The sequence below is a fragment of the Atractosteus spatula genome, chromosome 12 (assembly GCF_055471065.1).
Source record: "Atractosteus spatula isolate fAtrSpa1 chromosome 12, fAtrSpa1.hap1, whole genome shotgun sequence".
NCBI classification, from domain to species: domain Eukaryota; kingdom Metazoa; phylum Chordata; class Actinopteri; order Semionotiformes; family Lepisosteidae; genus Atractosteus; species Atractosteus spatula.
This window is the reverse complement of record NC_142717.1, coordinates 15,708,411-15,736,099: the sequence shown is the minus strand read 5'-3', so window position 1 is coordinate 15,736,099 and position 27,689 is coordinate 15,708,411. Positions and strand designations below refer to the sequence as shown.

General features: G+C 37.0%; 1 protein-coding gene across 1 annotated transcript in view; it reads left to right on the top strand.

Moving 5' to 3' along the window:
- cap2 (cyclase associated actin cytoskeleton regulatory protein 2) overlaps window positions 1-27,689 on the top strand; it is a 101,913-nt gene that overhangs the window by 52,937 nt on the left and 21,287 nt on the right. Inside the window, exons 6-11 of the mRNA XM_088929402.1 lie at window positions 2,995-3,080; window positions 3,778-3,883; window positions 12,417-12,582; window positions 19,127-19,302; window positions 20,345-20,468; window positions 26,726-26,808. Coding sequence (XP_088785528.1) covers window positions 2,995-3,080; window positions 3,778-3,883; window positions 12,417-12,582; window positions 19,127-19,302; window positions 20,345-20,468; window positions 26,726-26,808 — 741 coding nt within the window. The remainder of the gene's footprint in view (window positions 1-2,994; window positions 3,081-3,777; window positions 3,884-12,416; window positions 12,583-19,126; window positions 19,303-20,344; window positions 20,469-26,725; window positions 26,809-27,689) is intronic.

Here is a 27,689-nt window from a genome sequence, read left to right as displayed (position 1 = left end):
TCTTTCCCCAGCCACAACAAAATTGAAGAATTTTATTAGTTAATATTGGTTTGTCTAGATAGGAAAGATACATTGTGATTCTAATAGATTAAAAATAAAGGCATAACATTTACACTGGTAAGAAAAAGGTTGTGAACCCCTGTGAAAGATCTCCCTTTAGAGGAGGGGGGAGGGGTCTCCACACAAACCGTAACTGTATCTTCCCTGGATAGCAGTGGTAATAACCTCTCTCAGTCGATTCCGGTTGGCCAGGTACGCTCATTAACAGTCTTCTTGTTTACCGGCGTACCAACTCAGAAAACGATAGAGGCTGCGACCGGTTTTATCCCGTTATAAGTCCTTTCTGACTTGTGCTTAACAAAAGTGTTATCTCTGAATTGTCTCTTTAAACCTTTGAAACAGGGACCTTTGTAGGGATTTTATTTGCAGACTTCTCCTCTGCTTTCAGTATAATTTCAAAGTACTTCAATCTGAATGGTAACTTGATGAGGTGGATTCTAGACTTCCTAACTAACAGGTCTCAACAGGTCAAATTGGGGAAGTGCTTATCTGACATTCCCTACACATCAATTGGTTCACCACAGGGTTGTGTCTTGTCCCCTCTGCTGTACATTTAGTACACTAATGATTGCATAAGCAAACACACAGATAGACATCTCATTAAGTTTGCTGATGACACAGCCCTGGTCAGTTAATTAAAGGACACGGAATACCATCATGGGCCCATTCTAAATAATTTTACTCACTGGTGCAATGAGTTCTCCCTAAAGTTAAATGTTTCAAAAACAAAGGAACTGATTATTGATTTTAGGAAAAACACCACAACCCCTCAACCCACTATAATTGATGGTCAGCCTGTTGAAATTGTTGATGTCTATAAATACTTGGGACTGGTCATTGACGAAAACCTAAAATGGGACAAATGTTGTGACACTATATAAAGGCCAACAGAGACTCTTCTTTCTTAGAAAACGCAGCTACTATAAGGTCAGAGCCAACTCTATTTTCTTAGGAGGCTCAGGTCCTTTGGTGTGTGTGGAACACTGCTACACATTTTTTATGAATCAGTGGTGGCGGCGGCCATCTTCTACGCTGTGGTGTGCTGGGGCAGCAGCATCATGACAAAAGATGCAAATAGGCTCAATAAACTCATCAAGAAGGCTGGCACTGTGCTGGGGATGAGCCTTGACCCCATGAAGGTGGTGGCTGAGAGGAGAATGCTGAACAAGCTCACAGCCATCATGAACAACACCTCTCATCCGCTTCATGGGACTGTTACTGGGCAGCGGAGCACATTTAGCAATAGACTGCTCCAGCTACGGTGTTCAAGGGAACGTTTCCGCAGGTCTTTCCTCCCGGCGGCTGTCAGGGTGTATAACGCTGCCCTAGGCTAGGACTGTTAGCCCTTCATTTGCTCCTCTATGGACAGCATGTTTACTCCATTGTACTTTTTGGACAATCAGTCTGTATAAACCAATGCACATTTTGCACATATTTTATTGTTTTTACAGCGACTATGATCAGCACATTTTGCACACACCTATGTATTTATTTATTTTTATTTATTTTGTTTGTCTTTTGTTTTATAACTATTCTGATGTCTGTTTTGCTTGTCTTGGGCTGGACTGCTGTAACACATCAATTTCCATACGGGATTAATAAAGTATTATCTATCTATCTCTAAATAAATCTTACACTTTTCCACAACTCATCAATTGAAAGTGTCTTAACATACTGCTTCACTTGTTGGTTTGGCAGCATAAGTACCAGTAATTGTAATAAGCTTGGTAAATTAGTGAATATAAGTGGCAAAATAATCAGGAATAATCAAATCAACTTAAGCATCCTTTACAAACAGAGGTGACTAAGAAAGCCAAAAGCATCATGGAGTGTGTGTCTCACCCCTTCCATTGTGAATTTACACTTCTCCCATCTGGGAGACTCCTCTGTGTCCCCAGGTGTAAAACCATCAGACTCAGGAAATCTTTCATTCCCACTGCAATTACACTCTTAGAAAATTCCAAATAACTTCCTTATCTCTTGTTTATTTTCTCCTGTAACACTACTGTATTCTCTTCCCTTTTGATGATGTTTATTTGTCGTTGTGTTGTGTTGTGTGTTTGAATGTGCCGTAAAACAAATTTCCCCTAGGGGACAATAGCGCTTGAATTGAATACTCACAGTCTTACTAAACCATGAGGGTCCATGAAACTGTCTGTGACTGTCTTAAGATCTGCTTTTATAGAGAACTAAAGTCACCAGGTGCATTCACCTAGAAAAGAGTGGTCTGCAGTTAATGGGTGTTACTCTGTGGTCTTGGCAACTTTCTTAATTGTCTTTGTTCTTTTAGAGATTTTTGTAAGACAACAGCTCCTAGGTAGTGTGGCTATAGTATTTAAATGTTTCCATTTATAGATTGTCTGTCAGTGGTTTGTTGGAAACCAAAATCCTTAGAAAATGTTTCAGATTTATGAGCAGTCCTTTCTGATTTCCTTATAATCTACAAACCTGTATGGTGAAGACCAGTGTTTCTGATCATTATACAAGATGGGGCCTTTTAAACTTGGCCCCCAGGATCGACCAAATTATTTAAACACCTGATTCTAATTATTTCTTTAATTGAGTGTATGAAACTAGGGGTTCACTTTTTCGTATGTATTGTATGTACATGTTCCTTAATAACTCACTGTTCAATTCATACATCATTATAAAGCCTATTGGATATTTAGATTTAGATTGGTTTTGATCCAAATATTTTTCCCTTAAAACTATAAAATTTCCCGTTATCTTTGAGGTTCTATAACTTCCAACACTGATAAGGATAAGATCTTCAAATTTTATATTATTAGATAAAAATATTTTTACATTAAAAAAAATATTTGAAACCTCATTTACATTATTTTTTCTTTTAGAGATTATTACTTGTGTAGAATACTATTACTTGTGTAATTACTTTAACTGATCATTTCCTTCTCTAATGTTTTTCTGCTTCAGTCACAAAAACCAGGTCCTTATGTCAAAGAGATGAATGATGCAGCCATTTTTTATACTAACAGGGTGTTAAAGGATTACAAAGACAGGTAAGTCTTCATTTCTTACAGAAGCTTAAGGCTGAGAATTAGTACTTTTTATTTTAGAAAATTACATTTTAAAAGAATTACAATGCTCACCAAAAGTACTTGGTCAAAAAGGTAAAAAATGGTGTATGTGATTAATATGAAAAATATTAATCATGCACAGTATGATATCCTACAGATGCAGCCATTCAGAATGCGTGGGAGAACAAGCCACCTTGGTTCATATCGGTAACATCCATTCAATGGTTATTACACAATCTAGGCATTGTCATATGACAACTAAAGTCTTGTGACAACTAAAATCACAACTGCTGATTGACTATTCCAAAAGATGAACTCATTTGGCACCTTAACAAAACTCAAATATCAAATAGTAGTGTTTTTTTTCTAAAATCATATAACTTAAGCTCAGTTTGTACCCTAAGGAGCAATACTACTTCCACAAGTCAACAAACCAATGCACTCACACTATATTGTATATGTGCCTCATGAGCTATTGATTTAAAACTTACAATTGCATTTTCCATGTTCTTCAGTATAATAATAATAATCAGTATAGCAACAGAATTAGATATATCAAAGTTGAGGTTCACAGAAAGATACAGCTAACACCACTATAGTCAGTACTTCCCATTTTACCTTAGTTTCATTCTTCCCAAGGCTCCTATCATAATTCCAGTGCTTTTTTTCTGTTTCACAGTGATAAGCGACATGTAGACTGGGTAAAGTCGTATCTGAATATCTGGACAGAGCTGCAAGCCTACATCAAAGAGCACCACACTACAGGGCTGGCTTGGAGCAAGAGTGTGAGTACTGTACTGCTTTTGTACCAACAGGATATACTGAGCTGCTGAGAAGCTCAGGTCTCATGTTTTTGCCTTCACACAATGTCTTCTGTTGCAGCTACTGGTATATGCTAAAGCTCTATAATGCATTTTCAGAATAAACCATTGATAAGAAAAGTTAAAACTTCTCTGAAGCGTAAAGAAAAGCATTAATGTGTGTAGGTTTTAAAAAAGTTTCCTTGTTTTGCATTTTCTTTACAATGTAATTATAAATATATTGTCAGAGGCAAAATTGATGCATTTAAAGACTATGTGGAACAGTATGTCATGTTTTAAAATGCTTACATATCATATAATAATATAAGAAGTATAATAATAATGTATCATAATAGAAACATTTCACATAGATACAGTGAACAATAAAACACAGATTATATAAATACAGGGCAAGTTGTTTACTCAGACATTTGAGTTGGAAATTTAGATGTAAGTTCCATATTGTACATTAACATACATTTAAGAATAGTTTTTGTTAGAATCGTATCTCAAACTGTATCATAAAAGATTAATTTCCACAGTGCAGAGATTTAGGAAAATGTATACTTTTTTAATTGAGAACTGATTAATAGAAAGCAGAGAATAAAGCTAAGAGGTAAATGCTGAAATTGGGGTGACATTATTAGAGGAGTATCACAGGGATCTGTATGGGAATTGCTACTTTTTGTAATTTATATAGTTTCTGGTAAACTAGTCATACTTGCAGATGAAAACAAAACAGCAGGATTGATCAACATTTTTTGAAGCAACAGATTAAATTCTCTTAATTTTTGTTTAAGATGTAGAATTCAAGATGGAGCAATCACTCCACAGATGATATTTGATATTGACAAGTCTAAGCTTAAGCAGGTACAAAGAACAAACTACAAACACAAAATGGGAATTCTAAGATGCATGAGGCTACTTTAAAAAAATATTTTATGTTGAAACATCATTAACTCCTGTTGAGAATGTAAGAAGAATAAAAAGACAATTTTAAGATACATACTGTAGTTGAATTACAGTGTTGCCAAAGCGTATACAATCAACACAACATCTACAGACAAATATATGACAAACGCATCAAGACATTTTGCTACACAACACAGCTTTATTGAAAGACAGGCTCAATTTTCCTCAGGCTGTGACCTCGTAGATGTGACCAGTAAGTAGACTTACTGTGCTGCCAGCTCAGTAACACCATCTTTCTATTACAGGTTTCCTAATTCACTGAAATGTTTAGCAATCGACCAAATATATTTTCCCAGCTATGTAGGGCAAAAAAGATTACTCAAATTAGCAAGATAATTTTGTCCAATAAAAATAATGATGACATTTTTTCTCTTACATAAACCTACTTTTCAGCCTTTTTTAGGAAAGTTGTGTGGCTAAGTTTTGTACTCAAGACACTGTTTGAAGAGACGGTTGTGACCAATTTTTTGTAAGCACAAACCACTTCCATATTAGCTAGCTAAACAGAAAACGCGAAACACTAAAGCTGTAACTGTTCCATTGCTAGCATTCTATATACATATTTGTGATGGTAATGCTACAGGGACCAGTCAACTGTGTTCACATGTGTGGTCATATGCATCAAAGGGTGACTTAATATTTTATTAAACACATATGAAACCAAAAATAGATGAAATTACAAATTAACTCATTCATAATTAAATTATTCTTAACATGGTATGACGTTTTCAGGGGTTGCTGGATCACATCCATCCGGGATCTCAATGTTTTACTACCAGAGAAAAAGCCAGTATTACTCACTTTGTCCTTTACTAGAGTCCAAAATATGACATCACCAAAAAGACTCTAACTTGTGTTTGTCAAGCCCTTTTAAAGCCAGCAAGAAAGTAGCTAATCTCTCATAGCTGAGACTCTTTAGACAGCAAATTAGCAGGCCATTTCCCTAAGGCATCTGGAGACATGTAGTTCTCCACTTCCCCCTGCACAGAGGAAGCTACAAATAGTTAAAAATAAAGAGAGAGGATTAAAAGGGGAAGAGGCTTCGTAAAACTCTAGGCCCAAAATACACTCTGAATGACCCTGCCCCACATTTTGTCAAAATGGGTAAATACTGCGGTTTGATTGGTTGACCCACTTTCTGACACCCAGCCATTTTGTGTCTCAGGTGAATATGAATAACAGTTCATGATAAATAATACTGTATTTATTATAAATAAAAGGGTTTTCTTAAAGAAAGGTTGACTCCAATACTCACAGAAGATTCATAATATGTGTAGGGACAAGGCCTTTTATTTCACTTAGAATTAAATGTTATTAAAAATCTTTAATCTTTGTGCTGCCTTGACCAAGCAGCCTGCATTCTGTTAAGCAACACTAGTCAAAGCCAACAAAGGGTGCAAAGTCACAGAGATAATTGCAAGGTAATGCAAGGATTATTATGATGGTATCCTGGTGCCACAAGGAAAAACAAATTGCCCCTAATTAGGACTTTTATCTCCTACATAGAATTTATTAACTCTTACATATCTCCAGTGTTTTTTGTGCATTGTCCAATGTTTTTGATGGGACCTCAGAGTTAAGTACAGTGGTGTGAAAAAGTGTTTGCCCCCTTCCTGATTTCTTATTTATTTGCATGTTTGTCACACTGAAATGTTTCAGATCATCAAACAAATTCAAATATTAGACAAAGATAACACAAGTAAATACAAAATGCAGTTTTTAAATGAAGGTTTTTATTATTAAGGGAAAAAAAAATCCAAACCTACATGGCCCTGTGTGAAAAAGTTATTGCCCCCTAAACCTAATAACTGGTTGGGCCACCCTTAGCAGCAACAACTGCAATCAAGCATTTGCAATAACTGGCAATGAGTCTTTTACAGCGCTGTGGAGGAATTTTGGCCCACTCATCTTTGCAGAATTGTTGTAATTCAGCCACATTGGAGGGTTTTCGAGCCTTAACCGCTTTTTTAAGGTCATGCCACAACATCTCAATCAGATTCAGGTCAGGACTTTGACTAGGCCACTCCAAAGTCTTCATTTTGTTTTTCTTAAGCCATTCAGAGGTGGACTTTCTGGTGTGTTTTGGATCATTGTCCTGCTGCAGAACCCAAGTGCGCTTCAGCTTGAGGTCACGAACAGATGGCCGGACATTCTCCTTCAGGATTTTTTGGTAGACAGCAGAATTCATGGTTCCATTTACCATAGCAAGTCTTCCAGGTCCTGAAGCAGCAAAACAGCCCCAGACCATCGCACTACCACCACCATATTTTACTGTTGGTATGATGTTCCTTTTCTGAAATGCTGTGTTACTTTTACACCAGATGTAATGGGACACACACCTTCCAAAAAGTTCAACTTTTGTCTCGTCAGTCCACAGAGTATTTTCCCAAAAGTCTTGGGGATCATCAAGATGTTTTCTGGCAAAACTGAGACAAGCCTTTATGTTCTTTTTGCTCAGCAGTGGTTTTCGTCTTGGAACTCTGCCATGCAGGCCATTTTTGACCAGTCTCTTTCTTATGGTGGAGTCATGAACACTGACCTTAACTGAGGCAAGTGAGGCCTGCAGTTCTTTGAATGTTGTTGTGGGGTTTTTTCTGACCTCTTGGATGAGTCGTCGCTGCGCTCTTGGGGTAATTTTGGTCAGCCGGCCACTCCTGGGAAGGTTCACCACTGTTCCATGTTTTTGCCATTTGTGGATAATGGCTCTCACTGTGGTTTGCTGGAGTCCCAAAGCTTTAGAAATGGCTTGATAGCCTTTTCCAGACTGATAAATCTCAATTACTCTGTTTCTCATTTGTTCCTGAATTTCTTTGGATCGCAGCATGATGTCTAGCTTTTGAGGATCTTTTGGTCTACTTCACTTTGTCAGGTAGGTCCTATTTAAGTGATTTCTTGATTGAGAACAGTTGTGGCAGTAATCAGGCCTGGGTGTGGCTAGAGAAATTGAACTCAGCTTTCCAAAGATGTGATAAACCACAGTTGATTTATGTTTTAACAGGGGGGGCAATCACTTTTTCACACAGGGCCATGTAGGTTTGGATTTTTTTCCCTTAATAATAAAAACCTTCATTTAAAAACTGCATTTTGTGTTTACTTGTGTTATCTTTGTCTAATATTTCAATTTGTTTGATGATCTGAAACATTTCAGTGTGACAAACATGCAAAAAAATAAGAAATCAGGAAGGGGGCAAACACTTTTTCACACCACTGTACATGACATGATGGAAGTGGCTGTGCATATTTATTTCAAAATGGGTCTTAGTTACCAGGACATTGCAACAATTATTTGGTTGCAATTAATAGAAAATTGATGAGAATAGGTATGTGAAAATGATCCTTGAAACATTTACTTTTATTTCACCATAAAACTATTCAGACATTGTGGATGTGGCATTATTCTTACTGCAGGAAAAGCAAAATAACTACAGTACAGATTACATAGATACAAACTGATGCATCACAAGTGTATTCAAAAAGCATTGGTAGTTGTTAATCTCACGACCGTAGACTGCAGTCAAGGAGCTAGTGACCTAACCATATACAATTTGATCTTGCTTCATGAAACGAAAACTACAGACTTTTGTCAGGAAATTTACAAAACTTATCTGGCTGAGTAATTTCACTTTGTGTCACAGCGCTGTGGAGCTCATTGAATCTTAACACCCTCAGTAATCTAAACACAATATCTGTTAGGTACACCCTGCTTGAACTCTCAAGTGGGTGCAAAACAAGGTTAATAACTTGTTTCTTAAAAAGATTTCAGATTTGGTTTAGAATTTGTACTATGGTAACTATTAATACAATTGCAATTATATTCAACATTGTACTGTTTTTCGCCTAATAATGCAAGTCATACTTACAAGACATGTATTGTACCAGTGATGGCTGTGTGGGTGGGTATAAAGTATTACTACACAAATTCAGTCTTATTCTAAAATATTCTGGTATGGTACACAAGACTTTTTTTCTCCCAATTAGGGCTTTTGATACTACTTTTGTGTATGGCAGACAGCACATATTCACCCAGCTAAGTAAGTAGCATAAATCTTTGTTGTTGTGGCAAGAGGTTACTTTCCAAAAGTATTTTACATACAAACATAATTGCCACTTTTGCTAACAATTGTAATATTGACATATTTTATGTACTTAAGAACAAGTAATAGGTTTATTCCATGCTGAAAAAAAGAAGAAAGAGAACACAACGTTTCGGCCGTGGAGCCTTCTTCAGGTGTGACACCTGAAGAAGGCTCCACGGCCGAAACGTTGTGTTCTCTTTCTTCTTTTTTTCAGCATGGAATAAACCTATTACTTGTTCCTTTGCAGCCTACGCATGCTGACGCAGCTACCCACCTGAACTTTTATGTACTTAGCTTAGTATAGTGTAACCTTAATATAGGGTACATTTTACCCTCTTAACTATCTCCAAATGAATAAAAAGGCAGTTTATCTTTGTAAGAGAAATGTGTTTCTTGTACTTAGTTGGTTGCCCTGGTTTTCAGAAACAACACATTTTACAACCTCTGAGAGGAGTATCAGAAATACATTATTAGGAAAGCATACGCACCAGATTTGCTTAGATATGCCACTTTTTTGGCAAGTGGCTGCAAAGTTCTGCACTCTAGTTGCTTTGTCAAATAGCAACACTTCCAGATCTTGGGATTACTGTTTTATGCTGGTGTCCCTGCCACTCCAAATATAAATTCTGGCTACATCAGTACTGACAGCTGCCTCTGTCATTGATGTTGTTTCTTAAATTAGCATTAAAACAAAATATAAATTGTTTAATGTGTATGTAAACCTGAAAAGACCACATTCACGTCACAACAGGCTGCACAATAAACTATTTTTTGTGTATCCTGCTGAGTAAAACAGCTCTATGTGAAACAGCCCCCGTGTTTCATGTTTGCTGCACTGTACTCTATGTGCTATTTATATTATTAATATTAATTTAATATTTAACATAAAATATATTATAAAATATATTTTATATATTTATAAAATTAATAAAATTGTAAATGTAGGATATTATTTTTGTATTATTAGAAAAAGAGTCTATATTATCCCCAAGGATCAATCTGTTGAAAGTACAACTTGCATATTGGCTAAAATTGAACCCAAACCTTCTGCATGGCAGACAAAAATTCTTGAACCACCTCTGCTTGGATGACATAAATTAAAAACTACAAGCATTACTTTTTTCATTACACTGCAAGAAAGCATAAACAGTATTACAGCTTTAGGTGTTAGATGAAGTTTTTGACACCTGGCACTTCTATCTTCAAAGCAGAGAGAATGTTTGCTGAAATGTGAGGGGTCCCTTGAGCAGAAACAATTATAAAGTTTACCTTGGCATACCTAGTTAAACTGTGGGTTAATGACTGTCAACAAGCTGTACAGAAACACACCCTATAAGATCACATTAAGTGCACAGGGGAAAAAAAGAAGCAGGAACAACGAGAAACAAGGAAGTAGAGGAGAAACAGGAACAGAGATGAGCCAAGAGGAGTTGGAACTTGAAGCTTGCAGCAGGCAAGAGCCCCAACTTCATGATCATCCAGACAAAAGCTTGCTAGGAGAGCTTCCTAAGCTATGTTTTTAGGGAACATACGTTTCCTGGGTAAAAGATACCTCAGTTAGAGACATCTTTCCTGCTTATTGTGCATTTTAGAACGAGAAAATAGGCTGCATATTTATTTTGTGGCAGCCAGGGTGCAGAGAGAGAGAGATTTAACTGCAGGTTGATTTGAATTTAGTTTTGTGCTTATGGAGAATCCAAACATGGACATTGCCATTGACATCTTCTACTGTATAAACCTATTTGAGATGTTCATTTAGCATGTCTGTCATCTACTGTTATTCCCAATGTGGAAACAAAAATATAGTTTCCCTGTAATGACTACTCTTAATGTCTTTTTTCAGCTTGTACCAAGGTGCAGCATACAGTATTCTTTTTTGTATTTGAATCTGCAAGCCTTTATGCATACTGTAGGACACTCTCCTACTTTGATGTTTAATATTTCCATTAAACTAAGGCTTTTATAGCATTAATCTTCATTGTTTTAAAAAAATAAATTCATTTTGAGTCATTAGCATTGTGTTATTGAAATATGACCAGTCTTTAACCATTGATTATGTATCTGTTCCTAGCTAACTGCTTGTAAGCCTTCCTCATTTTTTTGTAGTTTTTAAAATTGTTAACCTTAATTTTAGACTGTTTTTAAAATTTAAGTGTATATTTAACAATACTGTGTTACTATCCTTATTCTTCCAGTGCAACTGTTCTGTTGATGTTTGTTAATACGTTAATATGCCATATCATTTTTAGCCATATCAGTTTTGGCTTCTGAATTCCCATAATGATACATGTGTTGAGTGTTGAAATATCTTTATAATATACCATCATTTTTGCTACATAGTTTCCTGATTTTATCATATATCAAGAACTTGCACCCATGGCTGTGTTAGATGATGTGTAGCAACGGTTGCTAAATCCCTAAAATTATATTTTCCACTTAAGTCATACAAGTTCTAAACTGTACCCACCTGTTTCAATTCTCTAGCTATAAGGTTATTTTTAACTTATATTTCCATGCTACCACTTCTCTCCTGGGAAAAACTAAGGTTGCTGCTGGAAGAGGTGTTAGTGGGACCAGCAGGGGGTGCTCACCCTGTGGTCCATGTGAGTCCTAATCCTCCATTATAGTGACGGGAACACTATACTGTAAACAGGTGCCGTCTTTCAGATGAGACGTAAAACCTAGGTTTTGACTGTCTGTGGTCATTAAAAATCCCAGGGCGTTTCTCTAAAAGAGTAGGGGTGTAACCCCCGCGTCCTGGCCAAATTTCCTATTGGCCCTTACCAATCATGGCCTCCTAATAATCCCCATCTATGAATTGGCTTCATTACTCTGTTCTCCTCCCCACTGATAGCTGATGTGTGGTGAGCGTTCTGGCGCACTATGGCTACCGTCGCATCATCCAGGTGGATGCTGCACATTGGTGGTGGGGGAGGTGAGTCCCCATTACCTGTAAAGCGCTTTGAGTGGAGTGTCCAGAAAAGCACTATATAAGTGTAAGCAATTATTAATTACTACTGTCTGTGTTACGTTATATTGCACTGAGGTGTGCGCACTGTAAATTGCTGAATTATCCGGCACTCATTCTGAATGGCTGGATCTGTAAGTGAAAATGACAGTATATCAAACAATTGCTGTTTTTCCATTGGCAGAAGCCCAATTGGTTGCATAAATTTCAGCAAACACAGCTGAAAGGGGAGTTCTGACATTGAGACATTTGTGAAAATGTCAGTTGTTGAAGCACTGTCTCACTTATTTAAGAGCTGCTGGTGCATAATGGCTATCATGTGTAAACACAATGGGTGTAGCATTTCAGTGGTAGATGAAGTGGGTCTCTTCCTGTATTTGCTTTTAGAATTGGGAGGTAAAGTGCAATATAAATGCATTATCATCATTGGTACCATGTTGAACTACATGGTATCAAACAGTGATAATGAGTTGAAATATATTCTCTTTCACATCCTCTCCAGGGCCCATTGGTCTCTGAATTTTCATCTGCTGGAGGACAGTGTCCACCCCCCCCTCCTCCTCCTGGACCTCCTCCTGTCCAGGAAAGTGAAGTTCCTAAGACAGACTCATCAGCACTCCACTCTGCTCTCTTTGCCCAGCTCAACCAAGGAGAAACTATCACCAAAGGTAACCAAAGCACAAGTCAATGAGAGAAGAGAAAGATTCTTCAAAAGCTTTTGGGGGATACTGAGTAACTAAACCAGTAAAGACACTCGCCCAGGCCTAGGTTAAGCTCTATGATTATGAGGTCAATCCTAGGACATATCTATACACAGCTCTGAGTGGGATTCTCCAAGTGGGTTGATCAGTGTTTTGTTTTATTCTCCTCAGCAGAAAGAAAATTTTCTTTAAAAAATAATTCTTAATTGTGAAATATCTATTCTCCACTGTATGGCTTGATAATTTACTTGAGTCAGTTCATACAGTAAACTTCTGATTTTAAATTAAAAACTAAGCCACAAACAGCTGTTTCACCTTTATTAGGGCTCATTAGTGTAGCAACTGACTTTAAACAGTGAAATGGTTGTATAGGTGTTATGACTCAGCAAGGAGCTGCAGACATCGGTGGAGGAGTACAGGCTTAAACACTGAGATCAGGGGTTGTAATACGGCTGTGTTGCAGGCAGCTGTAGTGGGTATTAGCTGGAACCCAAGTGCTAAAAAATCTGTAAATCAAACCTTTGTTGAGTTAGCACAAAATAAATGGTTACCTTGCTCTCATAGGCAGCTGTCTTAGCAAATGAGTTTGTGTTAACACATAAGAATTCAATGCTAACGTTATACAATTAAAACAATAAATAAATGAATGAGGGTATTAATCCATCCATCTTGTCTTCTGTATGTCACTACTCCATGCAGATCTCTGTAGACCAGCAAAAGCTTCCTAAACAATAGCTATATCCACGATGTCCCTCTTGGATCCATGGCAGCAGGCTATGATGTAAGGTGTGAGTAGGCTAGGCTGAAGAAATAGATCTTCAGTCTGGATTAGAATACTGAGATCGACTCAGCATCCCGAATATGGGTGGGAGACTATTCCATAAGCTAGGCACCCTGTAACTAAAGGCTTTACCGCCAACTTTTTTATTAAAGCGTGGAATATGAGGAAGACCTGCATTCTGTGATCAAAGCAGACAACTTGGAAGGTATACATTAATAAGTTCCATTAGATAGACAGGTGCCTGACCTCTGAGAGCCTTGTAAGTAAGTAGAAGGATTTTGAAGTCCGCCCTGTACCAGACAGGAAGCCAATGAAGCTAAGTATCGGGGTTATATAGTCTTACTTTCTGCTCTGAGTAACAATTCTAGCTTCTGCATTCTGAATTCGCTGTAGGGTGTTGAAAGAGTATTAAAACTCTGAAGTTGGCACTCCTACAAACAGCTCAAATGCTGAAACTCATTCATTAGTGCTGTATTTGTGCCTGTCTTTGCCATTGAAAGCAGCTTCCCAGTTGCTTTAGTTCCCAAGATATAGAGCCTTCTTTTTTGGGTTGTCACGTGATCTTGTACGGCGACTTTGACCTCCCGTAACCCTGTCTGTTCAATTCAAACACTCTCTTACTGGTGCAAGGATAACAATGTCTGCAATTTCGTTTCTCTGTTTACCCAGGGGGTGGGAAGTGGTTGATTTTGCATTTCATATCAGTATCTTCTTTGCGTTTGTGCGAACAGGAAAATTAAATTTTTCAATATTCAACCCTAATCAGAAGAGCTGCGAGTTGAACCTTAAAAAGCGAACATTAGCGAACAGATGCATGGTCTTTAAAAGGCTTTAAGCAGCTAAAATATCACAGGTGGACATTTTGGAAACATTTTGACATCCATTAAAAAACTTTTATTGTCCTTGTAGTGGTAATGGACAAAGCAATGCACCCAATGGTTCAAAGCATGTTCAGAGTATTACTTTCAGTTTGTTTCTTATATAGTGAATACATAAAAATAGTCCACTATCATAGCTTGTTGTTGGCTCTGGCATGAATTTGTGTATCTGGATAAATTAAGTGATACAGTAGTATTGTGATTAGGGATTTTTTCGCAAAAGTTAAACAAAGGAAGGAAGAAGGGTTATTTTTACAATTTTCACTCCGAGATTCTGACTGATTTAATTCCAATCATTTAGCTGAAACGGATAAAGAAATCATGCAGTAGTTATACTGTATGTATTGGAAGACGCTGTGCTTTGTTACCAGACACTCCAACTCAAACCTGTGTTGTACAGTGATATAGATGTGGGTAATGTCATCCCCATCAAACAATGTGCAAATCCTGCTAAACTAGAAATTAGACACAAGAAGAGTATTATTGGACAATGTTGTGTGGCTCTGGCGGAATTTCTTTGTAAACTGAAGAGTTATAGAGGAGACACATCGTGTATCGCCTCTTTTTATACTTGTAAGAACATTCCAGTGTTAATGCAGCACGGAAGATATTATTAATAATCTTTTAAATCTGAAGCTGTTAACTCTACTTCACACCTGCATGTCAAGATCACAGTTTCAAAATAAAAAAAACATCAAACCTTTGATTGGATGAAAACGTCATGATTGTTTCACAAGGATGTGAAACGTGACGAATTTGTTACAGTTACTATCAGGAGAAAAAAAGGTTATTTTTTATTTATTTGTGGCTGCTGCAGTGGCTTGCAATGGCTGGATAGTTAACACTTCAAAATTGCTTTATCAGTCTGTCCGTGGAGGGAAGGAGGGAACTCTCCTTCACAGCTGACACTCCTCCATATGCTTAAGTGAAAACTTAATAAAAACGCCAATGTAAACGTCATATTTACAATTTGTGGGAAATAAAAATGTAAAGTTCTCTAAAGCTTTCTCAAGTACGAGAATTCACCTAGGGAGCTATGTAAGCATGCGTAGGCAGCAAATGATCAGCTAAAGAGGGAAGAAAACGCTTTCAGAGAAAACAGTGTTTCAGGTATGAACAATACAGATTCCCAATTCAATTGCAGCCTAAACCTTTCCCCACACCTTAGTCCCACTGTGATCAGAATATACACAAACAAAGCACTGAAAGCTTTACAGTAGATGATCAGGTTTTTCGCAGACGTAGGGATAGTACGTAATTCTGGCTTTATGAACTCACACCTGGGATTCGATTAATTCAAAATTTTGATTTTTTTTTTTAAAAAAGGTACTTGATCTTGTTTATATTAAAGTTATATCACTGGGCAGTGGCGGACGGTGCGCTATTTTGTCAGCAACTTGGTAATCTGCTTAACACCTGTAGAAAACATTATTTTATTTCTGTACAGAAATTTGTTGCGTTTACAAAATTAAAGTGTTTCAAATGTTTATTTAAGAAGTAAAAAGAACTTACAGCTTACACAAAGACTCAAACTACAATATGGATGGAAAAATGAGTGTTAAGAAAAAACAGGACATTTGATTGCTGGTTGCCTTATATTTATTTTAAAAAATAAAATAAAAAATAAGATACAATGACGTGTTCCTCCCTAAGTCAAACATTGCGTGATTTTAAAAGCTGTAAAAAATGGTTTAGATAGCAGAAAGTCACCTTATAATAATAATAATTGCTTACATTTATATAGCGCTTTTCTGGACACTCCACTCAAAGCGCTTTACAGATAATGGGGACTCCCCTCCACCACCACCAATGTGCAGCATCCACCTGGATGATGCGACGGCAGCCATAGTGCGCCAGAACGCTCACCACACATCAGCTATCAGTGGGAAGGAGAGCAGAGAGTAATTAAGCCAATTCATAGATGGGGATTATTAGGAGGCCATGATTGGTAAGGGCCAATGGGAAATTTGGCCAGGACACCAGGGTTACACCCCTATTCTTTTCGAGAAACACCCTGGGATTTTTAATGACCACAGAGAGTCAGGACCTCGGTTTTACGTCTCATCCAAAGGATGGCACCTGTTTACAGTATAGTGTCCCCGTCACTATACTGGGGCATTAGGACCCACATAGACTGCAGGGTGAGCGCCCCCTGCTGGCCCCACTAACACCTCTTCCAGCAGCAACCTTAGTTTTTCCCAGGAGGTCTCTCATCCAGGTACTGACCAAGCTCACACCTGCTTAGCTTCAGTGGGTTGCCAGTTGTGAGTTGCAGGGTGATATGGCTGCGGCTCTGTTAAGCAGTTAGTGTTAACACAAGACCCCCTTTGAATGAGTTTTAATCAACTTTGTCAGTGATAAAAATGACTCCGGGCACTTTTCCTTCCCCCCAGGTTGTTTAAAAAAAACTCGCTCTTAATGGGCTAATCCTTCAGTCATTCTCTCTGATGCAGTGCATCAGCTGGTCAGGTGACTGAAGGTGGCACGTTATTTCCCACTGCATTACAGGGAATGTAGTTTTGACAAGAACCTCCATCTTGTCTCCATCTATCACTCTCTCACAATTCATCATGCATGAATGAATTAAATTAAAAATAAAACATGTTTACAAAGAAAATGGATTACAGTAATACTACCAGCTTTATAAATACATATATTTAGATCCTTAAATTAATATTGTTATTAATTTCATTAGATAAGTGATTCCATATTATATTCCCTATTAATCAAATTCTAAAAAGTATGCATTTTTTTACTGCGATAACAAGCATTTAGAAATCCCAACAAATTCAATAATATTGATATAAATATAGATAATATTTACTATTTTAGTTTTTCAAAGAAATGTTTATTTGTTAAAAGAAAACTCTTGGCGACAGCTGGGTTCGAACCCAGTGTATGAGGTGATACACGACATGCCTGCTCTATAACTCTTCAGCGTACAGAATAATGTCCGCAAGGTTACACAACCTCATTTCAACAGTCACTGGCTTACTTGAAGGTGTAACACGTCTTCACTGTCATGGTACGGTTTCAACATACTGTACAGTATGTTCTCCATTACCACTATAAGAACAATACAAGCTTTAAAAAAAAAAACAAATGTCAAAATGTTTCCAAAATGTCCAAAATATGTTTCCAAAATATTTTAGCTGCTTAGTTACACGACTCCATATTAATATTAATATCAAGAGGTATTAAATCAGTACAACTTTTATGAAATTCAAGTAGTTTAAACGTTATTAAAAAAATTAAAAAGTACTTTTTAACTATCTAAACCATTTTTGCAGCTTTTAAAGTCACACAATGTTTGAGTGAGGCAGGAACACTTCATTGTATCTTAGTTTTTATTTAATTTTTTTAAATAAAAAAAAATTGTTTTCCCATTGTGTTGATAGGCTTTTCTCCGATTACTGCGATTATTTGTAAAAAAAATAACTATTCCCCCTCCCTTCTTTAACTTAAAAATTTCCATTAAGAAATGCTTAAACACAAAACCATCACGTGTCGATTTAAGTTTCCTTCTTTAAGTTGGGTATGCATGATTAGCAACATGGGGTCATTGTTATGATTTCTCTATTATTATCAAATCCCTCAACTAGTTCACTTGTGGTTATTTTGGAAACATTTTGACAAGTTCTTTTTAACTACATTGCTGTCGATATTGTAGCAATAGACAAAATGAAATGCTTGGAGTTTGTAATGTAGGGCGCTCTGAATGAGTTAAACTTTGATGCAGGACAAATAAATGTATTTCCCACAAAATATACTGTAGTGGCAGTACAGTAGCAGTTTGAAATTATTCATTGTTATTAATAAATCACTTAGCTTTGAACAAGTTGTGATATTTAGAAATATCAAAAATGTCAATATAGTGTCCATAATATTTGGTATTTTAGTTTTTCAAAGAAATGTTTATTTGTTAAAAGACAACTCATTGACAGCTGGGTTCGAACCCCTGACCTCCAGCATAACACACGCCTAGCCCATTACACCAACGTGTCGCTTAACAGCTTAAGCTGTAGCTGCAAAGGGCAGGCAAGATGTTTTCACGAAATCACAAGTTAATGAGTTAAACTGATGCAGACGTTTACAGGGAAATTGTTCTACTGTGATAATTTGAGCTATATGAATATAATTACATCATTATTAATTTCTTTAGATATGCAATTCTGTATTATATTCCCTATTAATCAAATTCTAAAGAATATGTGTTTTTTTACTGCAATAACGAGCGCAAATATTCATAGAAAAGGTTAAAACATTATAACTTTTTATGAAGTATATAAACTTAATATAGTCAAAAGGAGTACGTAAAAACTTTGCCTAAATAACCACAGTATGTAACCGAATTAAAGACTTTGATCCTTAAAATGTTTAGGAAGAAAGTGGAATACTGGTGTGTATTTTTTTTAAACTACCAATACCAGCCAGATAAAGTTTACATAAAATGTTTATGTTCCTAAATTAATATTGTTTATGACCTTCAGACGCGTTATGCTCCTCTTCTTTTTATGCTCAGCTACTAAAATCTCCCTTTAGTTGTAAAATTCCATGTTAATATTCAATATTAAGCTGATTAAAACATTCACAGTAAAGAGATTAAATGATTAAACCGTTTCACTAACAACCAATACACCACGAGTGCCCCAGTCGGTCGTTTTGGCCAACCAATCACCTACTGCGGTACAACGTGGTGAACTGTAGATAATTTCGCATGGTATGGGGTTGTACCTTCTATTTTGAATGGCTGCATTTGTAAGTCAGCCTCAGTTGGGTAAGATTCTGGTGTCAGTCGTCGATTCTTTCACCTGCAATAGTATGCTGTATTTTTTTTTTGTTTGCATCACAGGCCTCCGGCATGTTTCTGATAACCAAAAAACCTACAAGAACCCAAGGCTGAGATTGCAGGGTGGGGTAGGATGCTTGCCACCAAGCAAGAGCCACAGTTCCAACCTACCCTGCCCTAGAAGCCCATCCCACAACCATCCACCACTGCTTCAGCTCGAGGGCAAAAAATGGAGAGTGGTATGTACCCTAAGAACCTGGCTGCTTTAGAATGTGTGTGTATGCAGAAAAGAACATTATCTCTGTCAAATATGGTAGTGGATCTTAGTGGATCCACTAAGTGGGTAGTGGATGTTATAGGGTTGTTTTCCTTCCAATGGTCCTGGGTCCGTTGTTAAATCATGAACTCTATCAAATACCAGGACGTTTTGGTATTTGGTATAAGTGGATCTTTCTGCAAGACACTGATCTCAAACACTCATCAAAATCTAAGAAGAAGTAGTTAATTGACCACATAATCAATATTTAGCAGTGGACATCTGAGTTTCCCCATTGAAAACCTGTGTTTTGAATTGAAGAAGTCTATATGTGTGGACTGGGTCTGAAAAATCAAGGATCTGGAGGAATTTTATGGAGGAATGGTATAAGATCCCTTCCTGTGTGTTCTCCAGTCTCATAAAACATTATAGAAAAAGCTCCGTTCTGTTATCTTTGAAATAACACAAAGAAAGAACTGAAAATAGGGGTGCCAGTAATTTCGGCACTTTTTTGGGGGGGAATAAATTTGTAATGTATTACAAATAAATGTGTAATTTTGTAAACTGTTGTGTAACTTTGTTTTGATAAACACAAACTCCGATCTTTCAAAAATATGTGATTAACACAACACCCCCCCCCCCATTTTCATCTCATGATCTCCTGTGGTCAGGCAGACTGCATCTGTTGTCTGACATCTGGTGTGAGTTTAAAGACTGACTCAGCTTGGGCTGAAAAGGCATCTTGCACTGCACAGGGGGAAGAGGCAGGGTTTAGAGTTTATATCCTTGCAATTGGTGCTCATTGAAGTCATTGCACAGCTTTCACTAAGCTATTGCTAAATCTTAGACTTTTCTTGCTAGGGAGAGTTTGGTTTTTAGAATTTCTTTTGTAAATGATCTGAATGATCTAAATGCTTTACTGAATATCTTCAATTATAGTGAAGCAACCATGTGCACATTTATCTCACTGTTGCACACATGGGCCAGATGAAGTTAATTATTTTCCATTCTTTTTTCCTTTTTAGGAATACCAGGATGGGTCAAATGATCTTGTCATATCTGAAACTGAGCTGAAACAGGTGATATACATCTTCAAGTGCAGTAATTCCACACTACAGATAAAAGGCAAAATCAACTCCATTATTGTTGGTGAGTTTTTGAGAATATTTACTTCATTTTACAAAGAATACCCAGATGGCATTTAAACATTTTTAATGATTTGCCAAACAGCACAAAACAAAATGTCACAAAAAGTAAAAAATGGAAAATCTCACATTAAGGCAAGGAAAAAGTGGGTAAATAAATGAGCTTCTAATATAGGAAAAGGCTACTTCTATATTTTTGCTAGGTTTTGCTTTAGCAAAAAATCTGCTTCTTTCCATAAGAGCAATTTCTGCATATAAGCACCACCAGGCAAGTTCTAAGGGTACAGATGCAGCCATTCAGAATGTGTCATTTGTTGTGGTAAGTTATGTGATTCACAGGCCAAAGACAATCAATAAATGGCATTTGTGGTGCGATAGATGTTAGTGAAATATCATCTGTTTATTTTTAAATCCACTTAATATGGAATATTAATATTCTAAAGGGAAATTGTGGTAGTTGACAATAAAAACAGCATAACGTCCTGAATGTCATAAACGATATTAATTTAGGAATATACAGTAAATATATTGTACATATTTATACGGTTGGTAGTGGTAGCTAAAAATAAAAAAATACACAACAGTATTCCACCTTCTTCATAAACCTTTTATGCATCAAAGCCTTTAACTTGGTCACTTGCTGTGGTTATTTTGGAAAACATTTTGCGCGCTCGTTCGGACTATATTAAGTTTATATACTTTAAAAAAGCTATAATGTTTTATCTTTTTCTATTAATACTTGCAAGCGTTATTGTTGTAAAAATGTTGTACTTCCTAAAAAATGAAATAGTAAATAATTTGTACACTATATTGACATATGTACACTATTTTATATATCACAACGTTAAATATTGAAATGATATTAACAAATAAGAGTTGTTCAGATCATTATTAAGAATAAATAATTATTTTGAACTGTTTTCACAACCTTCAAATTCTTATTAAAACACCTATTTTTGAGACACAATGTTTCAATAACTTTGCAAACAAATGACACAGAGCCTTCAAACCACAGGCATTTTAAAGATTGCGATTTGTGAAAACTATCATAACTTTTATTTAAACAACAATTTGGACTGGTGGATTTATGCTTGTAAAAACTTTCCAATTTATAAGATAAAAGATCACTTTATTGGCCATATGCAATTTCTTTTATTAGGAATTTGTCTTTTCACATACCCCAACTTGCTCTCCATGAGACACACAGACAGGGAGAGAAGCTTGGGGTCAGAGCGCAGGGTCAGCCATTTATACGGCGCCCCTGGAGCAGTTGGGGTTAAGGGCCTTGCTCAGGGCCCAACGGAATAGGATTCCTCTGCCGGCCATGGGATACGAACCAGCAACCTTCCAGCCACAGGCGCGGATCCTTAGTCACAGAGCCGCTGCACCGCCCAATGCAGTTCGGAACGCCAATACAAGGCGAATGCCCCCCGAGCCGTGTATGTAGGGTGACTTGGTGGTAGGCGGGCCTCCGGGCATCCGTGTTCCAATGCAGAGCCCGGAACAGAGTGAGTGTCTGGCTTTTGTAGGGAGACTGGAACAGGGAGCAGGTGTAGAAAATCAACTAAAATGTGAACGAGCTGGAGCGCCCTTAAGGGGTAGGGATTGCAATCGTGACAATCTGGCTATGTAAAAAATCTGCTGCTTGAACGCAACGCTCTATATTACAATCTATGAGCAGTTCATTATTCATTACGAGAACAAAAGCCTTAAACGAACATCAAAATGTTTCCAAAATATTTTAGCTGCCAACATTTCTTTATATGATTACATATTATATTTCCCGTCAAGTGGTATTAAATCAGTATGACAACTTTTTTTCAACAAAAACAACAGCTAAGTACAATGTGTTTATGATGTATTCTTAGAAAAAGATAAAACATTATCGCTTTTTAATGAAGAATATAGACTTTATATAGTTAGAACAAGCATAAGACTGATGCATTAAATGTTTTGAAGAAGTCTGGGATACTGTTGTGTAATTTTTTTTAATTTAGCTACAACTAACATCTACGTATGGCATATGTATGATCGTACAGCTTTAAAAGCTAATCAGTACAGTATGTGTGAAATATATTATTCATAATCAAAATGTAAATTTAAATTGCTTCCTGATTACTCATTGCTGAAATTTGTATTAAGACAAAATATAGATTATCTCAATGCGGATGTAAACCTGAAAGAAGCACATCAAGTTCACAACAAGCTACAGTATAATAATAAACTATTTTTTATATATCCAACTGAGTAATTTTGTTTTTGTAAAATGACCCTATGTTCTTTATTTAATTAACTTAATTTGAATTAACTTTCTTTTTTAATTAACTTCATTTTTGACATGCACAGTTTAAAATTAATCAGATTAACAGTATACAACTTAAATTCTATCATTCAAAATAGATTGTCTCGAGGGGCTCATCATTGACTGGGATTAATTTGGCGACAGCCCAAATGCTTCTACACGCCACATTAAACATTCACTGCTCTACTTGGTGGTTTTAGAAAGTAGTATGTTTCAGTGGCTTTCTTAATACCACTTTGTTATTCTAGATCAGGGGTTCTTAACCCGGGGGTTGCTATAAAGACGTGAAAGTAAATTGTCCTGAAAAAACAGAGAAAATAATTTTGATGAGTGTGGCACCACCTAAATGTAACATAATGACGTTTATTAATTTCCATTAGGTGGGCCATGATTGCATTTATATTGGTAGCACTTTTTTCTTCCACGCAAAGTAGTTGTGATTAGCCTAGGAATGGAGCATTTTTTAATAGGTGGCACTGGAAGAATGAGAGCTAAAGATGTGGAGAAACGCACAGCAGAAAACAGAAAAAAGAAAATGAGAAAATACGACAAAAAGAACCTAAAGTACGGATTTACACAGACAAGTGATGAAGAGGATGCACGACCGCTATGTGTGATTTGTGGCGAAGTGTTGGCTAAGGAAAGCCTCAAGCCGTCCAAACTCCTGTGCCACTTGCAGACCAGACAGTTTTTTGAATGAAAGCTGCAGGAGCTAAGAGGCCAACAATCTACCCTCAAAAAAGCCACCACTGTGAACCAGAAGGCACTTCAGGCGTCTTTCATCATAGATTGGTTTGTCAAAACTGGGAAGCCACACACATTAGGTGAGACTTTTATCTTACCATGCGCTAAGGCAGTGGTTCTCAAACTTATTGGACCGAGTACCACCCCTGATCAAACCAAAGCATCCAAGTACCACCTACAAGTCATCTTCTCAGAGGAACCCCAGAAATTTTCAGTGACCAACATGAGCGTGCGTGTGCACACACACTCACATACACATATAATAAATATTATAATAATAAACTTAATTTGATATAGTGCCTTTAAAGGTGGCTTCTCAAAGCGCTTTACAGAAAAAAAAACAGGAATAACAACAAATAAAAATAAACAATAAAAAGGCACCATTTCAGTGAGAGGGGTTTGCCTGTTTAGTCGAGCAAAGCAGATGTGAATTCATTTTTTGAGCCTTGATACAATTCACAACAGAGTCTAACAGATTTTAAATCATCAGGCATTTTCTTGACGGCAAAGGTCTTGCGGTGGATGTTACATTGCGTCCATTCATTTCTGGAGCAACCTCTAATTTGTGCCACTACACTGCTGTGTCGGCTTGTCATTGCTCTAGAACAGTCTGTACAAACTCTGACACATTTTATCCAATCAATGCCATTCTCTTCGATAAATTCATTTAGAAGCTGAAATATGTGCTCTCCTGTAGTTCCTGTTGGTAGCGGCTTACAGAACAGAAAGTCCTCATGGGACGTACCCTTAAACTCGTATCTAACGTAAACGAGCAAACTGGCCAAATCGACTACAGACGCATCTAATTGCAGTGAATAGCATCTGCTCATCTTAACGCGCTCTATCAGCGTACTTTTGATATCATCCACCATTTCAATAATTCTATAAGTGACTGTGTCTTTCAGAGGGGGCAGCAGGTCGAGCTGTTTAGCAGCTTTTTCTCCACACATAATATGTGTCAGCTCTTTTGCCAACAGTAAATAAGGTTCTTCAAAAATAGTGTGGGGCTTACCTGCTTTAGCAATCCGCAAGCTTGCATTTTTCCCTGTTTCCGTTTCAGGAGTCTGTCTCAGAATTTTTCTCAAATTAACCTAGAACAGTTCTTAAATATTTATTTCTGTTATCTATAATGCTTTCCTGTGCTCACAAGATTACCAGCGTTCGTTAGTACGCATTTCTATGCATTCCTGTGTTTACAACATTGGCATTGTTCCAAAATCACGCACATTCTCCTATCTCCTATTTGCTGGAGATACTGTAGCTTTTTTTAAACGCAATTGGTCACTTACTTCATAACACACATTCCTATAGAGTGGTATAGAATTACATTGTAGCTCTGTGTCCACTCAAATATTAGCGCGCGCTGTATCGTAGTACGTAGGCTGCGTATTCGACACGTATTAAAATAAAAAAAAATGAAAACCCGTCCTGATTTTTCAGCGCACACAACAAAGTTCCAGGGTCATATGGCGTACCAGCTGGCGGCGCTCCGCACAACTGAGACCACTGATGTCTCCGAAGAAATTAATTTTCTTTTTCCTTTTTCCTTTTCCTGAACATGCCACTGGTGATCAACTTTTCGTTTTGCTGGACACATATATACGTGAGCATGAAATTATTGATATGACTAGAACAAGTGTGTGGGAATTTGCTCTGTCGGTGCACAAGCTATGACTGGCAAACACAGTGGGCTAGTCACGAACTCAAACAAGTAAAGGATGAAGCTGTTCATACTGTAAATTCCATCAAGGCCAGTGCAACAAGTGCAGAACTTTTCAAGATTCTCTGTCAAGAGTTGGGAGTATCTGAATATCATCAGCTGTTGTACCACAGTGAAGTACAATGGCTGTCCATGGGTAACGTACTGAGTCGCCTTTACAAACTCCGAGAGGAGCCGAGAACATTTCTATTTGAGAAAAACTCCATGCTAGCCGCTAAATTTTCTGCCGAAAAAAATGACTCGCCCTGCTGGCCTGTTTGGCTGATATTTGTAAACGTCTTAACGAGTTGAATGCGGGACTGCAAGGGAAATATGCATCCGTCTTCTTTTTCTCCAACAAAATTGAAGCTTGGATCAGAAAGCTGTGCTTGTGGCAAACTCGGCTGGTCGACAATAACTTTGAGACTTTCTCTGCACTAGAGGAGTGTTTGAATGAAAGTGTTTTAAAGGCTGACCTGTGTGTGCTTATTCGGGCTCATCTTGATGGAATGACAACACAGTTTCAGGAGTATTTTCCAGAAAACGGGTCAGTGTCTGTGACAGACAAATGGATAAGGAATCATTTCTCTGGAAAGCCAACAGGAATTGCTCTTGAAATAGAGGAGTCATTGATTTATCTGACTACTGATATGGCCCTGAAGCAGAGGTTCACGGAGAGGCCTCTGGCCTACTTCTGGATTTCAGTACAAACTGAATTTCCAAGACTGAAGACGTTGTCACTTAAAAAACTTGTCCCCTTCACATCGACATTTCTATGTGAGTCTGTATTTTCTACACTTACTTACCTTCAAAACAGATACAGAGCCCAAGGTTAAGAACCCCTGTTCTAGATTATAATTATAAAAATACATGTATCTACGATTTATTGATGTGTAAGTCTTTGCTTGATGTGTAAGTTTTATATAAAAGTACCACTCAACTTATATAAGGCTGATTCCAGATTCTCATTCTTGTTCCAGATTGCCTTGTGTGTGGCTGAAAAGTAGTGTAGTGATGTGAAAGTGCAGTGAAGAAGCGTGATACAATTACTTTATATTATTGATACAAGAGTAATACGTGTTACAAGAGTAGTTTTATTATTAAAGTACTGTAGTGTATACTGTAGTAATTCATATTACTTTTTAGTTTACTATTAATATTGTAATGGTGTAATTCTCTGTTATTACAGTTCTGCAGTAATAATAACAGTTGAAACTGCAAACATAATGTTTAAGAGTATGTTCTGATTTGCATACATTTTGGCTTACGTAAGTTTGTGAGCAACCTGTTCAGTAAAATTTGTTTTATCTTTTACTTTTTAGAATTTTTTATATTCTTGAAGTATGTAGTACTTTGTCATCTTTAAGATCTCCAATACATTAATCAAAATCATTTTTCTTACACAAGCAAAAGAGAGGCTCTATGAATTATTAATATTTAATGGAACCTTCAGTCAAAGAATGAATTAAACTGTTACTTGATCCATGACTTATACCTTGTTCTTCTATTTTTTCAGACAATTGCCAGAAGCTTGGCCTGATATTTAACAATGTAGTTGGCATTGTGGAGATAATAAACTCAAGAGATGTTCAAATACAGGTAAATCTCAAAGGCAGCTGAAAACCTCATTCAAAGACCTTATTGATATGAATGGAAATATTGATATTGTGACATTATGTGATTATTGATGCTATCATCATCATATGACAATATCTGTATTTACACTCATTTCATTTACACTACTAAACTATGTAGGACATGGTAGATAATAGATAGATTAAGTATTTTTTATTCACAGAACCCTAATCATGACCACCCTAGCTTGGACCAAAATTCAGGAGTTTGTAATAGTATAATAATGTAATATAACTCATACCATTTTAAGATATTGTGCCAAGACAGTATAGCTGACTCCCAGGTCTTCTACTAGAACTGTGGCAGTATGGGCATATGTATGTCTCAGATTCTCTTTCCTTCTCTGTTCTAATTCCCACTGATCATACAGCCAGTTTGCTATACCTTTGCTACAACTATACCTGAGATGGATCTGAGTCACAGAGAATCAGAATTCCCTCTACCAAGATGTTCAAACTTTTGTGTTTGATGTTTCTGAATAAGAAAATTAGCTCGTTTTTTCCTCAGTTGACTCCATCCAGGATTGTGGATTCTGTTTGTAGATAACCTGTCAGCAACAATCATCTCTGGACTAGTGTGCAGTAGACTATTTGCTTAGTGTGTTCCCTCACATTTCAGGCCTTAGGAAGACAGTAATTCTTTGATTTTCTCATTAAAGATGGCTCTACCATCTTTGGTGTTAGTGGGTCCAGCAGGGGGCGCTCACCCTGTGGTCTATGTGGGTCCTAATGCCCCAGTATAGTGACGGGGACACTATACTGTAAACAGGCGCCGAGACGTAAAAACCGAGGTCCTGACTCTCTGTGGTTATTAAAAATTCCAGGGCGTTTCTCAAAAAGAGTAGG